The sequence below is a fragment of the Vipera berus genome (genome assembly GCF_964194415.1).
Source record: "Vipera berus genome assembly, chromosome: 10".
Lineage (NCBI taxonomy): Eukaryota > Metazoa > Chordata > Lepidosauria > Squamata > Viperidae > Vipera > Vipera berus.
In genome coordinates, this window is record NC_138213.1 from 2,111,422 (window position 1) to 2,128,194 (window position 16,773).

At 43.8% G+C, this 16,773-nt stretch overlaps 2 protein-coding genes across 7 annotated transcripts in view; one reads left to right on the plus strand and one right to left on the minus strand.

Moving 5' to 3' along the window:
* The window catches only part of GSE1 (Gse1 coiled-coil protein), a 175,333-nt gene extending 168,519 nt beyond the window's left edge, over positions 1-6,814 (plus strand). For 5 of the 6 annotated variants that reach the window (XM_081336126.1, XM_081336130.1, XM_081336127.1 and 2 more), the window contains 6 exons: positions 92-199; positions 973-1,350; positions 2,857-3,129; positions 4,755-4,858; positions 5,456-5,586; positions 6,190-6,814. In XM_081336126.1, coding sequence (XP_081192252.1) covers positions 92-199; positions 973-1,350; positions 2,857-3,129; positions 4,755-4,858; positions 5,456-5,586; positions 6,190-6,310 — 1,115 coding nt within the window. In that variant the 3' untranslated portion in view covers positions 6,311-6,814. Of the gene's footprint in view, positions 1-91; positions 200-972; positions 1,351-2,856; positions 3,130-4,754; positions 4,859-5,455 lie in introns of all 6 variants that reach the window. The other variant, XM_081336125.1, reaches the window with a different exon arrangement.
* Positions 6,815-10,872: 4,058 nt separating this feature from the next.
* GINS2 (GINS complex subunit 2) lies at positions 10,873-16,120 on the minus strand. Its single transcript, XM_081336137.1, has 5 exons — positions 15,757-16,120; positions 14,883-14,997; positions 14,251-14,350; positions 13,805-13,931; positions 10,873-12,964 (listed from the first exon to the last, which is right to left on the minus strand). Exons 1-5 carry the CDS (start codon positions 16,084-16,086, stop codon positions 12,839-12,841), a joined length of 798 nt encoding a protein of 265 aa, XP_081192263.1. The 5' UTR covers positions 16,087-16,120; the 3' UTR covers positions 10,873-12,838.
* Positions 16,121-16,773: the final 653 nt, after the last annotated feature.

Consider the following 16,773-nt stretch of genomic DNA (forward strand, 5'->3'; position numbering starts at 1 on the left):
CCAACCAGGGTCTTCTCCTAGGCCATGTTGATAGGGTTCTTGCTTCCTGTCCTTGGTCCTTTGAAAACTGTCTTTGCTTCCTGTTTTGCAGATAAAGAGAAGCTGGCAGAGATGCTTCATGCCATGAAACAAAAGAATATCTGCACGGCATTGTCAGTTAAAAACTCCCCACGGGACAGTCCTAGTATTGCCCAAGCTGGTAAGTAGCTATATAAATGGTGGCATCTCATGGCAAGACATGGAAGGACCATGGACAGTGGCTTCCTGAGGCTGGGAGATTCTTCTGATGGAACCCCATTTCCTCATCTAACTCCATTCTGGCATCAATGGGACATGTATAGCTTTCCAGAAGCCTGTTTGGTCTGTTGGATGATGCTTTGTCTCAAAAGGGGCTGTGACCATCTTGATTTTCCCATCATTTGCTTCAATGGGGCTTCCCAAGAAAGTGGTGGAAATGCAACCTTTGCCCATTTTTGCAGAAATTTCAAAAGGGGGGGGGAAATGCCCCTTGAGCCTCATTATCTCCAAAGGACTCCCAAAAATCACGCCAAGACAGACCAGGGTTGGGAATACGGGAATCAGAGTTGAGGCTCTGCAGGAGGACAGCTGCAGTTTGGGTGGTCCCCGTGAAGCCCCTTGTCAAATAAAATGGCTGATCTGGGCTCCAGCAGGCCGTGGTTTGTTTGTGCGCATATTTGCCTGGAGCAAGTAACCGTTTTCCTCTTCAGGGATAAGCTTAAAGCTACCCTCAGGCTACTGCTAAGCATAGTTTCGGTTTTGCTTTGCTTCCAAATATATTTCTTTTATCAGGAAACGAACCCCAACTCTGCGAAGGATTAAATGGAAAGGTATCTTTCTGCATGATTGGGCTTAGCCATCCCCATGTTCTAACCAGGAGTGAATTCCAGAGGTGTCACAGGGTACAACGTCTTCTTGATCCTAACTGGTGTGTGGCTTTTTTTCTTCCCAAAGACTCACAAGTTCAGCAAACGGCACCGTTGGAGTCGGATAAACCGGTCAACGTGGCTCCAGCTTCTCTGCCAGAAGCCCCGAAGGCCACGGAGTCCTGCAGAACAAATCATCTGAGACCACATGACTTTTCCAGAGCCAAAGACCCCGTTCCTCTTCCTGCTGAGAAGCCCCGGTTGAGCGACGGGCACACGGTCAAGAAGAACCTCAGCCTCCTGAACTGTGTCCGGGGCTCTTTGCCGAAAGAGGTCCCTGTTCCGCTCTCCCATAGCATGAACGGGAAGAACAAGCAGTGGGAACCGTTCCTCGCCGAGGAGTTTGCTCACCAGTTCCACGAGTCTGTCTTGCAGTCCACCCAGAAGGCTTTGCAGAAACACAAAGGTAAGGATGACGTGGGCCACTAGGAACCCCAGAGGCAGAGAGACCGGTTCATTCCAGGGGTATTCACAGCTGGTCCTTGACGTATGACCATAATTGACACCTCACATTTCTGTCACTAAGCGAGACAGTGGCTAAGTGAGTTTTGCCCCATTTTACGACCTTTCTTGCCACTGTTGTTAAGGGAATCACTGCAGTTCTTAGTAACGTGGTTGTTAAGTCAATCTGGCTTCTGGTCAGATGGTCACAAAAGGGGATCACATGACCCCGGGACACTGCAACCGTGATAAATAACATGCCAGTTACCAAGCGTCCAAATTTTGATCATGTGACCATGGGGATCCTCAAGGCGTAAGTGTGAAAAACGGTCATGGGCCACTGCTTTCAATGCTGTTGGATCTTTGAACAGTCACTAAATGATTGGTTGTAAATCAAGGACAATATAGCCTATGGAAGCCTATGGGTGAAATGAACCAAAATTGGGATTAGAAGCTCCATCTCCTTTAGAAATGTGAAGCTTCCTACATCACTGTATCAGGGCTTAGAAACATCTCATAGAGTTGGAAGTGACCTAAGGGGTCATCAGATCCAACCCCTGGCACACTGCGGGATTCTCTACACCAGTGTTTTTCAACCTTGTGTGGACTTCAATTCCCAGAATTCTCTAGCCAGAGGGCTGTGGGAGTTGAAATCCAGGTGTCTTAAAAGTTGCCAAGGTTGAGAAACATGGCTCTAGTCTACACCATCCTTGACGATCCAGCTTCTCTTGAAAGAAGAGGAAAGAAGGGGAAGAAAAATGCCTTCTTGTGGTACCCTCTTCCGCTGACGGACGTCTCATGACAGGGATGCTCCATCTCAATTATGTAAGGTGGGCAGAAAAGACATACTGGAAACCCTGGGTTTCTTGAAGAATTAGGGACAGTGGAGGATGTCCATTAGATCTAAAATGGGATTTTATACATGTGCAAAACCAGGGATGGAGTTTGCCCTTGGCATAGGATTCCATTCAATAAAACTCCAATAAATTAACAATTAATTACAGTTAACCAGTGGAATGACCTGTCTCCATGAGTTGTAGGTGCTCCGTCCCTGGAGGTTTTCAAGAAGAGACAGGGCAACCATTTGTACAGATGGTATAGGGCAGGGGTAGGCAACCTCGGCTCTTTTATGACTCATGGACTTCAACTCCCAGAATTCCTGAGTCAGCTGACTCAGGAATTCTGGGAGTTGAAGTCCACGAGTCATAAAAGAGCCGAGGTTGCCTACCCCTGGTATAGGGTCTTCTTCTTGAGCAGGGGGTTAAGCTAGAAGATCACCAAGGTCCAACCTTATATTCTATATTCTATATTCTAAATCAAAGGCCTCCTCGTAGCTATCTACATTATCATACGACTCTTCAGAAATTATAATCTCCTGACCCAAATCATTGTCGCACTTGGTGCCAACACAGAGATCCAGTCATCATTCAGCCGGGTGCCAATATCTTCCTTTGTGTCTGCTGGCCTTTAGGCAATTCAATGGTTCATTTGGCGGAGCAGAATCATAAAGTGGACGCTTCCATCCATTATAACATTCCGGAATTGCAGACTTCCAGCTGGGGGTCTTTGCCTCAGCAAAATGGACAGAAAGACTCCCAGCACAAGGGACTGATTCCTCCAGAACATGAGAAGATCTCGGATTCCGAAGAAGACGAGGAAGAGGAAGAGGAAGAGGAGGAGTACCCCAGACCAAAATGGCACGGGATTGAAGCAATCTTTGAGGCTTATCAAGAGCATGTTGACGGTAAGCTGCAGTGGTCCAGGATAGTTTTTCCCCAAACTTGACCATTTTAAGACGTATTGGACTTCAACTCCCAGAATTCCCCAGTGCTGGCTGGGGGTTTCTTGGAGTTGAAGTCCAAACATCTTAAAATGGTCAAGGTTGAGAAACACTGGTCCAGGAGATTCCCACCCAATATAGTTTTGCTTTATATCTATTTTTTCAGGGGGGAAAACAGAGCAGATTGTGACTCCTTTTCCAAGTGGCTGTTTTTCATTAACTAGTTGCATCTTTAGTATTCTTTCTCCGGATCAGAAGATTTATTGACCATTAGGATTACTGACTGATGGCTACGGTGTGGGGACAGAGCTTGGCATTGTCAGAGATAGCCTAATAAATGAAAGCCTCCGTTGAGAACAATAATCCTTTGTTTTCTAGATATGGAGCATTCAGTTGGCCAAGTTACACCCCCCCTAGAAAAGCGGGGGGAGGGTGAGAAGCAGGCATCACCCAAGTGTGCGTTTGCCAGACTGTTGGGGTTCATTCTTGCAATCTGTTGCAAATTCCATTTGCTGTGGAATAATACCCAGTAAGCTAACTCTGAAAGGAACGTTAAAAGGCTATTCTTTTTTTCCCCCCAAGGGAAAAAAACCCCCTCATGATTTATCTGTCTGCTTATTTATTTATTGGATTCTGGAGCATCGTGCTGGAGAAGGCAGAGAAAATTTCATTTTTCTTCCCCCAAAAGGCCAGTAAGCTAACTTCTAAATGCTCTAACATGTAGATTATGATTTTTAAAAACATATGAAATTTATTTTCTGCCCGTCTCATCTCTGGTTGTTGGGGGCAATAAGCTGATTTTGTAATAATGCTGCTTGGGGGGGGGGGGGCGAAAGCCCTAATAATAAGCAGGCATATACATAGAATGAAGGCTATTGCTAAGCACATTGATTTGTGCTTTAGATTGTAAGCCGCCCTGAGTCTTCGGAGAAGGGCGGGATATAAATGGGATTAAAAAAAAGGCTATTCTTTTTTTTCCCCCAAGGGGAAAAAAACCTCATGATTTATCTGTCTGCTTATTTATTTATTGGATTCTGGAGCATCATGCTGGAAAAGGCAGAGAAAATTTCTTTTTTCTTCCCCCAAAAGGCCAGTAAGCTAACTTCTGAATGCTCCAACATGTAGATTATGATTTTTTAAAAAAATTAATATGAAATTTATTTTCTGCCCATCTCATCTCTGGCGGGTTGTTCTCTCCCACCATGGTTTGGGCAGGGAGGAAGGGCCCGGATTTAGTTTCCCAAACATCTGACAAACGACTTTCCATCTAAGTAGCCTGAACCAGACATGGTAGCAGCTGGTGTGGTTCTTAGTCCAGTGTGCCTTTGTCAAAAAAGCATCCGAGCTGGAAAGATTAATATCTTTATTTATGCACGTACAGTAAGTACCTCTCCCACAGGTACAAGGTGAAAAGACCCTTAGAAATGGGGGAAATGGCTTTATTTATAGTTCAAGCCTATGGGGTTGGCATGGGTTTGGCAACTTGCTGACATCATTGGAGGCGTTCCTTGTTATTAAAAGCAGTTGTTCAAAGAGGCCCCTTCTCCTGCTCCTGTCAGTTGAGTAACCCGGTTCAAATTCCATCGCAGAGCAAAACCTGGAGCGGCAAGTGCTGCAAACTCAGTGCCGACGTTTAGAGGCCCAGCACTACAGCCTCAGTCTGACCGCAGAACAGCTCTCGCATACCATGACGGTAAGTAGGGCTTCCACCCCACAGCTAAACGGGCAAGAGTCCCTCAGTCAACCCATCCGTGAGCTTTCTTGGCCAAACCTGGAAGTCCGTGCCTTTGGGGGGGGGAGGGGAGTGATTTCCTCATTAAGACTCCAGGCTTCGGATCTCTTCTTGGTCTCCCATCCATCTTTGCTTAGCTCCTCTGCAACTCAGTCTAAGGCAATGTGGACATGACGGTTGCTAAAGCAAAAGAGGAAATTTTGGACTCGGGGAAGCTTCTGTGACATCTCGGATCAGGAGTTGTATTTTTGGTGCTGTGTTTTCTAGAATCCTATAAATCAGGGGTGACCAGTCTTGACAACTTCAAGACTTGTGGACTTCAACTCCCAGAATTCCCCAGCCAGCCATGCAACTTTAAGACTTTTTGGACTTCAACTCCCAGAATTCATCAGGGAGCATGGCTGGCTGGGGAATTCTGGGAGTTGAAGTCCACAAGTCTTGAAGTTGCCCAGAGTCTTAAAAATGGCCAAGGTTGGACACCCATACTATAAATCCCTGCTTGCCTCAGTGTAGGAGGAGGATGTGACGAATCTTAAGTGAGTCTTCTCTTCTTTGCAGGAACTAAGGAACCAGAAGCAGAAAGTTGCCTCGGAAAGGGAACGGATTCAAGCCGAACTGGATCACTTGCGAAAGTGCCTTGCGTTGCCTGCCATGCAGTGGTCCCGGAGTTATTTCAAGGGGTATCCCAGGTGACACGCCCTTGCACTAGGCCAAACATAGAATATAGAAATAATAATAATAATAATAATCTATTTTATTACCTGGAATATTTAAATATTTTTCACGGGGAGGTTTGAAGCTTAAATAAATAAAAAAGAATAAATAAATAAATCAAAAGAATGTGCCATGCATGGAGCAAAATAAAAATAAAAATAGATTTGGCGGGAAGCCAGAAAAATCTGAACCCCGCCCCTTAAAAAAGTGCAACCGAACTCTGAACCGATTTTCTTTTTTAAAAAACAAAGCAAAAACAAAACTCTGCAAGTGATCCATTTAGATGAAAGTCTACGTTTTCAAGACATTGGAAAGGGTTAATTTTCTTTCGGCATCTTCGTCTTTTTCTCTCTCTCTTTTTTTTTTTAAAGATCTTGGTTGAATCCAGAGATTCCATCAATGACACTAACGTTTGCCTCCTGTCAAAGGGGCCGCCGGATTTAAAATCTTGACTTATGCTCCTTTTTGTTGCCATATTACTTCGATTGCTATACTTGAGTCCCATTTTATTTGTTCTGAAATACGTTTGTCTCTTCGTCCGAGAGAATACCAGTATACATCCATTGTTTTTTGGTTAGAATGAACTGGATAACCCGTAATCTGCACAGTAATAAATCTAGTAGAAGAAAACTGCAGCTTCCAAACGCGGACTTCCCATGCATCCATCAGCTTTTGGGCTGGAAGTGCACTTCAACCTGACAAATAAAAAAGTGAATAAACGAAAACAAGGTACCTTTTTATTCCTGGGGAGGGGAAGATGTATAGAACATACGATGCATAGATTATGTACCCCGTTGGGTAGAATTTTCATACAAAGATTTTGCAATTAAAGAGTTGAAAAAGGTGCTTCAGCCTTAGTGTGTATATATTTTAAAAAAAAGTTTTGTATGTTTTTATTACTTTAATTATTATTATAAAAAGCTTGCCATTTTCAATATGTTTCTGCTTTTTTTTCTCTCTTTTTTTTGGCAAAAGGAAAAAAAATGGACTTGCTTTAGTGTTTTTACAGCTGCTGGTCAGGACCTGATAAAATAATAAAGTGTTTTTTTAAAAAAGAATTTTAAAAGGAAGCTTTCTGCTGGGCAAGTGCAATCACCTGTTGGTATTTTGCAGCGTGGAGCACAAGTAGCTGGAACAGAAAGCCTCTTGCTAAAAGCCGAGCTATCTTCTCCCCTCATTTCCTCTTGTCTTTTTCTGGCCTCCCCTTCCTCTTTTTCTTAAAGCACTTGGAATACCAGCTGTGATACGCTGCTGTTGAGAAGACAAGAGACAACTAAGAATTTAGTTACAAGATTTAGGACGTTTAAGTGGATTCGGTCATTGTCCTTTTTCCCTGCGACAACTAAAATTATATATTGGTGGCATCAATTTTCAGAAACGTAGTTTCTTTTTTTTCCCTTTAGAAGATCTATCCTGAATCATCAGAAAATATATGAAAAATAAGGGGGAGAAATCATGCTAAAACTAGAGTTGTTCACACACAAACACCCAGCATCTTGGAAGCTCTTGGTGGCATGACAGAAGCCTGTTCTGCAAGGGGAGGGGGGGTCACAGCTAGTCCTTGACACAGTGTCTGTAACAGGTTACAACTGCATACTAAAAAAAAGTGAGTTATGATCGGCCCTTACAATTATCCCCACGGTCCCCTGATCACAATCTGGGCACTTGGCAACCAACTGGCATTGACGATGGTTACAAGATCCCAGGATGATGTATGTGATCACCATATGAGCCTTGGTGGAGCAGTGGGCTAATGCCTCCTTAAGTAACACCAGCTGCCTGCAATTAGTGCAGGTTCGCATCCCACCAGGCTCAAGGTTGACTCAGCCTTCCATCCTTCCGAGGTAGGTAAAATGAGGACCCAGATTGTTGGGGGCAATAAGCTGACTTTGTAATAATGCCGCTTGGGGTGTGTGTGAAAGCCCTAATAAGCAGGCATATACATAGAATGAAGGCTACTGCTAAGCTTGTAAGCCGCCCTGAGTCTTCGGAGAAGGGCGGGATATAAATGGAATTAAAATAAATAAAAAATAAAATTTGCAACCTTCCCAGGCAGCTAAGCAAATTCAAGAGAGGCAGCTGGATTCCTCTGCATAATTCAACTGCATAATTCACTTAGCAATCATGACCCCCCCTCCCCAAAAAAACAAAAAAGACTGTAAAATGGGGCACAACTCATTTATCAAACGCCTTGCTTAGCAGTGGAAATTCTGGTCCCAACTGGGGGACCCGTAAATGGAGGACTAGCTGTATTTGTACATGGACCCCAGCAAACTGCCTGGATTTTTGCATTTCACAGGCACCATAGTACTAAATACAGCCGTCTTTCCTGTAAAGTGAAATTATCCACAGATGCACCACTGTAAATCTAGTGAGGGCTGTGCTAATTCTTTACCAAAGGTGCTTTAGGAGTTGAGAGGGCTGGAATGAGGGATCGCTTTTGGACCTTTTAAGATAGCTGCGTCTTTTAAGTGGCTGCTTTGAAAACAAGCCCCCCGCCCTCCTTTGGTGCCCTGCTCCTAACCATTAGAACAGAAAAGTGTTCCAAGCTCTCCTGCGCCTTTTGAAGCGGTACCGTACAGTAGGCGGCCTTTGAATACCAGCCATCTTAATTCTGCAGCTCACCTTGTGACGGCCAACATTTCGGCGCTTCTGAACAGTGACCGTATAAAGAATTGGTCCAGTTTAGCATTTTGTTTCTTCTTTAAGCATGAGCTGGGTGACTTTTTAAACTGAAGGCATTGGCACAGATGTCCTCAACCCAACCCAGACTTCTAAGGAGTACTTTAGCTATTCTTTCAAAAAAAAAAAAAAGATTTAATTGTGAAATTGACAGTATCAGAACAGGAATCTCTTCATTAGGGACAAAATGGGTAACCTAGCATGGCATAAGCCAGGGGTCGGCAACCTTGGCTCTTTTATGACTCGTGGACTTCAACTCCCAGAATTCCCGAGCCAGCATAGCTGGCTCGGGAATTCTAGGAGTTGAAGTCCACGAGTCATAAAAGAGCCAAGGTTGCCGACCCCTGGCATAAGCTATAAAAACAAACAAAATGGAACTCCCCAGATCGCCTTTAAGCTTCTTTCACTTATTATGTCAAAACTGCTTCTCATCTCACCTCTTCCTCCAGTGTAACTTACTTGCTCCCCCCCCTACAGTTGCTGTACTACAATGCCTAGCATCCTTCACCCCTAGCTCCAGGGTTGGGCATGCTGGCTGTTCAGCATCACCCAGAAAATCATAGGATGGCAAGGCTTCGTTAGACCCATGAGCCCAAGTCCATCCTTTGCTTAAGGTATATCCAAATTAAATGACACACACCCCCCAGAAAAAAAAAAGATACAACTGGGGGAGGCAAATCTACCAATTCCCTTCCGTGACTTTTGAACTGCTCTTGCTAATTAGGAAATTTTGCCTAATTCTGAGCTGCCCTCTGCCTTCCTTTGCTGACAAACCACTAATATCTCTGAGAACTGACCACACTGTACATTTCATTTCAGTCTCCGGGGGGGGGAGCACCCCCCCTCCAAAGGGGGGGTGTCAGTTCCTATTCTTGCTCTCTTCTAGGTCAATCTCTTCATTTCTATTCTCCAACCTCTTTATACAATTCAAAAATTGCCTGGAGAGATTGAAGTTAATCTCAATAGGTTGAACATTGATTGAATTTGTATATTTATTGAAGGACACTCGGAAGAGAATGCTGGAATTTTTAAGTCTCTTCGCAACAAACATTTACCGGATTCTTTTTATTTTTCATATGTCTTATCCTTTGATTTAATGGCTGATGTGCAATGCTGTGTTTATAGCACTATAAACAAAAAACAAAGTAACCGCAAATAGAGAAAACATTATAGGACTGTATGATTACTTACAGGGAAAGATAACCCCATGCCTTTCCTGGCTGTTTAGAAATATAAATTCAGCTGGGGCAGCTGCTTCAGGTGACTTAGCCTCACTTGGCAGGATTTCCAATTCTATGCAACTCTTAATACCAAAGTCCTAGCCATTTTTCAGAAGAAACTGTGTGACAAGGGACATTAAAAAGCAAATTTAGTGGGCTATTTTAAAAAGGTCTTATTAGTTGCGGCCAAGAACTCTTGATTTATGCACAGGAGTACGTAAATCGTCCCCTTTCTGAACATCCATCTGTGATGATAACCTCAGACAATCAGCTCTCATGAAGCATGAGAAAGAAGAGCAGAAATTATGAAAGACATGCAAGTTTATTTTCTTTTTCTGCCTCTGATGATTCTTGGAGATGACCATAGGCTTGCTTTCAACAGAGGGGGAGGGGGGAAAGCTTTTTTGTTGTCGTTGTTACGGCATCCTTTAGAGGTTACCAAAAAGCAAAACTTACAAAGGGTTTTTATCCCCTGGTCTCCAGGCTGCTGAAAAAAAATTCAACTATGAGACCACAATATATTCAGAATTTTGGTCCAGGCCTTTTTTGCGATGGCTTTGCAAAAACCACGAAGGAAGGCAAAATGAACACAACAAATACATTTAAGGGGCAGTAAGATAGCCTAGCAAAGAAGAAAGCCACCTAAGAAAAATGGCACTCCCAATTTCTGACTCGGTAACGAAAGCCACTGTCCCATTCTTAAGATCACCAAGATGCGGTTTCACAGAGCATTTTCGTATCCTGCTTACCAGCTACTGGAGCAACGGTCTTTAAAAAGATCGTCATCTAGTGATCTTGGGCTTTTTCACTGCAAGGTTTTTCCTGATAAGGGACAGTGGCGAAGGAGCGGGGGGGGGCAATATGGACCCAAGCTGTTGCAATCATCCTTCTAAGCGTAATCACACCGTTTCCCCTCCCCACCCGCTCCAATAAATATTTTGCATCATGTGGCTTCAGTTTTCCTCGAGCCCAATGTGTGCTTTTTAAAGGATGCACAGGAGAGCCAATTGGCCTGATTTCCATGTATTAAAGAATGAATGTGCACTTAGTCAAGCTTGGTTGGATGCCAACCTAGCTGCAGAAGTTGGCGAGCAACCTGCCAGAGCAAACCACCGTTTCGCCAAAGTAGGCCTGGGGTCGTTTGAAATACTTTCCCACCCATGATGCAGAACAGATAAAAGACAAGAGATTTAAAAGGTGCTAACATGAGGAGGGAAAAAAAACAATAGCCCACTTTGGACCAATCCATCTTTGCAAATGCTTTCCCTTTCCTTCTAGCCATCATTGTGATAATCTTGTTCTCCTCCCTCCCACCCTCTCCACAAACGTCCTGGCCCCATGCTTACTTTTTTTTAAAAAAAAAGAATTCATTTGCTCTCCCTTGGACTGTGGTTTGGTGTCATGTGTAGGATTTCTTCTGCAAAAAGAGCACAGAGCTTGAGGGGAGAGGAAGAGGAGGGCAAAGGCCCAGGCTGGGGCAGTAGATGCTGTGAAACAAATTCAACTTGTTTTAAGTGTACTTGTTTTGACTTAAATGTAATGTAATATATTTGTTGAATGTAGTTATTAGGTATTTATGAATATATGGCTGTAATTTCTGACATCGAAAAAAAGTAATAAAATGTTCCTAAATCATGACAAAGGATTATTTTCCCAGACCACCCAGCCACTATTAAATAGAAGCTCTATCAGCCCTTTGTATTAGAAATGGAGGCTTGGACAAGAGAGCCAATCTTCTAGCAGTTTCACTTGAGATATCACTGTAGTAACAATTCACTATGGAGTGCCTCACAACTACACTAATACTGTACTCCCTTCTGAATGAAAAGATGTGTTCACATCATCTGGGTTAAATCAGGATAGGAATCCTAGTCAGCATCCAGTCAAATAGGCTTAATATATGTGCATAATTTCAAATAGGCTTAATATATGTGTAGAAAAATACACAAGAATGGTATATGTTTATATCTGAACAAGCATAACAATTGCTTTAATAGTTGAAGCTTTGATTCCTCACCAAAGGTTAATGTGGGCTCAGACTTAAGAGCACTTAGGTTAAAGCTTTATGTTGTTGTTTTAGTGTATATTAGATTCACCCTGTAAAAAATTCACAATCCAATGTAAAAGTGTTCGTTTGCTGAATAAGATTGATTTACTGAAACTCTAATACGTGTTGAAAACTGAAATTAAAGAAAAAAAGGATGTGTATGTAGCAAAACTTACACTGAAGCTCTACTTTGCAAATATTTAGCCCTCCAGTTTTTGATAAACCTTTTCATAAACAGAGACAAGTCAGTGTTTTAAGCAATGTTCATTTTCTTGAGCACACTCTTCTGAATTTAAAACGTTCTGCAGGGCAACCAGCAACAAGAGTCTGAGAGTTACAACTGAAGCAATGTACTGCTTTTTAAAATATTTATTTTACCATTACCTAATAGAACAGTAACTAGCAAATCCCTGTAGTTGCCCCCGCATTGTAAGTGCTGTCTACAAATATTTAAAAATTGATGGCTAACAACATGTGTTATTATGACTAACAGCGCGAATGCTTTTATGATTCATATAGCTAGAATCTGGGTACTGCAAACAGCTGGTTTAGTCACAGTCTCCACGGCAAGCATTTAAAAGAAAAATGGAACCTAAGCCAAAGTCTGTGGGTTTTGTGGCTTTGTTTCTTCGTAAAGCTGTTCCTTTTCTTTTGGCAGGCACACACACAAAAAGGCAGTATCCCTCAGTGATCACATTCGTGGCCTCTGGGGAAAAAATCCTTCATATGATGGACAGGCAGATTTCAGTGAGTAACAATGTAGCGAATCCAGTGTTGGATGTAAAGTTTGAGTTGCCAGGCCCAAATCTCTTGCCAGGCAGGCTGCTGAGAACTATGCAGTCAGAAGACGAAAATAATCTCCTTTTCCATAAAGATCAGAAGGTATTGGCCTTGAAGGAACAGCATCCATTAGAGATGCAACTGACTTGTTTCCTTCTTCCAACTTACAAACACTAGGAAAACGAGCTAGCACAAAAGCCAGGCAACCTTGAATAGCTACACTGAGGCATCTTGAAAGGGCGGTCCTGCAGCACTTGGAGTGTGTTGGGCAAGAGCCTGCTTGCCAAGGAAAGTCAAAGGTCCTCCTCACCTGCCACACTGGCAGGCTGGCTTGGGTATCGGTCTGATGATCGTTCAGCAGATCAATTGTTTCCCCACAAGCAAATGCTATGAAGCACGTTACATCGTAATCTGCCACAGCAGTTTTGCTCTGAAGCCAGGAACACCAGAGAAGTGGAGGCTTAAAGGAATAACTCTTCTCATGAAAATTCCCTGCGGTCAAAACTCCTGGGATTCCACCCTCTCTCCTAGCTGGAGGTTGGATCGCAACTTGTACATGTGGTCCAAAGCTTGAGTGAGGAAAGCGCCGGTGGTGTTGATCTCCATCAGAGTCAGATTATCCAGCTTATTAAAAAAGAAGAAAACAACACAATTTGAAGAAGTATAAATGGCAAAGTTGCACCATTCATTTTTTAAAAGTAAGCCGGTCTTTAGTTCCCATGACTGATGATAAGTTAGCATCTGACAAAAACTGGAACACAGATTGCGTTTCATTAAACCCTCTTCTTTCATTTTTTTTTGCATTTCTTCTTTAGTTTTGAAATTTCTCTATACATTTTCCTCTTTCCCAGAGCTTGAACTGATCCCCAAATGCCCCAAAACAAGACTTCTGTAAGCATAACTCATTACACTCCTTCAATTTATATTCCATGTCAGCTAAAAGAATTCGGAAGATGTGACCTGTACCCATAATGAAATGTTATAATCCATTCAGTTTTGGAGTGGCAGGGAACGATGTAAGTTGCAGTCCAATATATCTGGACAGCGCATAAATGAGGAATAAAATGCATGCCCACCATTCAGATAAGTGATGATCAACTTGCATATCTTTGACTAAAAAGTACATAGCCACAAATGTGTACTTATATTACAAAACACACACTTTTATTATGGACATAAGATGAATATGCATTTGGGTACACAGCCACATATACAACACACGTCATCATTTCAGTAGGTTGCAGTGAATCCATAAGTACATACAATTGTATGTTTCCAGGCATTTGTGTACAAAACTTTTCTATGCCTGCAGGACTACATCGTTCTCCTATCACTGCTGTCAAGTAATAAAAAATATATTCTAATATTTTAGAACTGAAATACAGTTGTACCACTTTCACTATCAATTTCATTTTCACAAATATTCTTCCAATGACTTCAGTCCTTTCAGAAGATTGCTCTTACCCTGGCATGAACTTCTTGCTGTCTGACAAAACTATCTGCAGATACACGAAGTTTCGCTATTCGCGTGTCCCAGATATCCTTAACCAAAGTTCTTATCTCATCAGCCTTTGGAATATTATCTGCAGCACTAACGCAGAAAAGAAACAGACTGGTGAGATTACAAAAATGGTAGTGGTCACACATCTTGTTAAGAGAGATCCTTGATAGAAACAATATTTATTAGCTTCTAAATAGAAACCAAAAATGTTAAGCGATACATGTTATTACATAGTTATATATAAAATAATAAATGCAAACAGATTAGAAAACTGCTCTGGAACATTTGCAGTTTGTAAAGTTCTTGCCAATTTCAAATCTAATGCAATCCTAGTTTTTTTTGTGTTCTGGCAGAATTAGAATTTGCTGCATTTCCAAATAATATCATTACGAATAAGAAACCTACTCACTAGTTCAGCAGCAGTTTAGTTAATTCCATGTAAAAAGGGTTAGGCATTGCGGTGAAAGTGTCCTCTTTGCGTTCTTTATCTCGCATTTGCTCCAACTTTTCTATAAAGGAATTAAAAAAAATAAGAACTGCAACAGAAATTTTCCACAGTACTTATTTTAAAATCCAGGTTAGAAACCAGGAGATGGTGAGTTCTAATCCTGCTTTAAGCATGAAAACCAGCTGGTAACTTTGGGCCAATCACAAGAAGTCTCCCGAGTTTTTGTCCCACCTTAGGCATGAAGGCCAGTTGGTTGATTTCAGGCCAATCACTAGGAGACAGTGAGTTCTAGTTCCGGCTTAAGCAACAAAAGCCTGCTGGGTGACTTTGGGCCAGTTCCCTTTCAGCCCCACCCACCTCACAGGATCGTTGTTTTGGGGAAAATAGGAGGAAGGAAGGAAATTTAGGCACGTTCCACCACTTGAGCTATTTATAACAAAAATAAAGGCAGGGTGTAAATCAATAATGCAATGAGAAGGATGTCTAGCCTGCTGGCTTCCTGGGCAACAGCCGGAAGGGCTGAAGGGAAACTGGGCAGGGGAACATCAGTCACGGTGTCGAGGGTGCAAGGAGGCCAGCGAGTCACCCCTTACCCACGTCCATCCAGTCGGGGGGCACCAGCCGACACTTCTGCCTCTGTTTCAGGTTGATGGCCAGCCAGAGAGGCGCCTCCACAGGCAGCCCCGGGTTGAAGGGTCCCAGCTCGCCCTGCAAGAGAGAGAAAGTCAGGAAGAGGCTCCGGCCTCAAAACGGCCCACCTGCAATTCCCCCCCCCTCAAAAAAAGTCTGGCCCACCTACCAAATCCCATCAGTCCCACCAGGGTGTTTTGGCAAAGGATGGTGGGGTTTATGGTCCCCCAATATTCTTCCCTCTCCCTACGGGGAGAGGGAAGAAGCTGCCGCGGCTGAGGATGATGGGCATGACAATCCCTCTCCCCATATAGGCATCAAAGGGAGGAATATTGGGGGAGCCGCAAATCCCGCCATCCCTTGCCATAACACCCTGGTGGGACTGAGGGGACCCTCAATGGGTTCAATCCAAAACCCCATCATCCCCACCACCACCCCTCAGCCATGGAAGTTGGGGCTGATGGGCAGGGAACTCTCGGCTCCCGCCCCCCACCACGAAAAGGGATCATTTGCAGTAAACTTGGGGGACCACAAATCCCACAATGCCTTGCCAACATATAATCTGATGGGAGCAGCTGGGGGCACCCTAAAAGCATTTTAAAAAACCCCATAATCCCCTACCGGCGCCTACCGCGTCGGGGCCGAGGGCAGCCTAAACGTGTGCGACTACAACCCCCATGATCCTCATCCACCAGCCGTCCTTGGGCTGATGGGAGATGAAACGTAGCCAGCCCTCCCCGGACAAGAATGGGCATCTTGTTTTGGGGACTGCAGTTCCATAACCCCCACCGGCAAGGGAATAAAGGAGCATGGGAGTTGTAGTCCCGAAGGCCTCACCCCGATGAGGTAAATCCTGTCCAGGCTGAAGTTGGGGATGATGGTGACCATCTCTCGCTCCGCCAGGAATTCCACCTCGGCGGCATCCATCAGGACGGAAGGAAGGAAGGCAGGAAGGAAGAAAAAAGCGGCCGGAAAACGAAGCCGCCAATTGTGACCCACTCTCGGCTGAGGAGAAAGCCGATGGCCGCCACGGCACCGCCCACCCTGGCGATTGCGTCCGCTATTGGTTGGAAAGAGGAAGCCCCGCCTTTTATTCCGTGCTTCGTGCTTCGTGCTTTGACCGCCTCGGCTTTCCTCGCGCGCGCTTTCTCCTCCTCCTCTTCCCATTGGTTGGAAGGCAAATCAATGCCCCGCCCACCGTTTATTTCTCACCCTATAAAAACCTCTGCTTTTTCCGCGCGCGCTCTCGCTTTCCCTCCGGAGGAGGCGGTTTCTAGTCATTGATAAGAGAAGCCCTGCCCTTTTTCTCCTACTAGCCAATGACAAGTCTCCTAGCCACGTTTGTTTGTCGTTCTTCGGGTCAACACGAGCTGCTATTGGAGGGATAGGGGAAAAAAATCGAGGCCCGCCCATTCATTAGCCGTTCATAAAACACAGTGAGTGAAGCTTTTTGTTCCCGCCTTTTCCCGCTAACTGACAGAGGTCGCACTGTTTCCTCATTGGCTCTTCCTTTTTTCTCTGATTGGCTCCAGTCCCAGCATTAGAATTTCATTAACAAACCCAAAGTGGGCGCGGGCATCGATGTGGGCGGGGCCTAAAAGCTACGTGGTTTGAACAGCTGTTGCCTGGAAAAATGCGCAGCGATCTTGCATTTTAAAAAAATGACGCTTTTTATTTGTGCAGTAGAAAAAAAGAGGCCAGCAACAATAATGAGTCCCCGAGAAACCCAAAGGAATGGCCCACAAGAAGCCCAGGTCCTCCTGCAGACTTATTATTATTTTTAGCCAATTAAAAAGGGGTTAGATATAAATTTTATTTTTTTATTTTAATTCCATTTATATCCCGCCCTTCTCC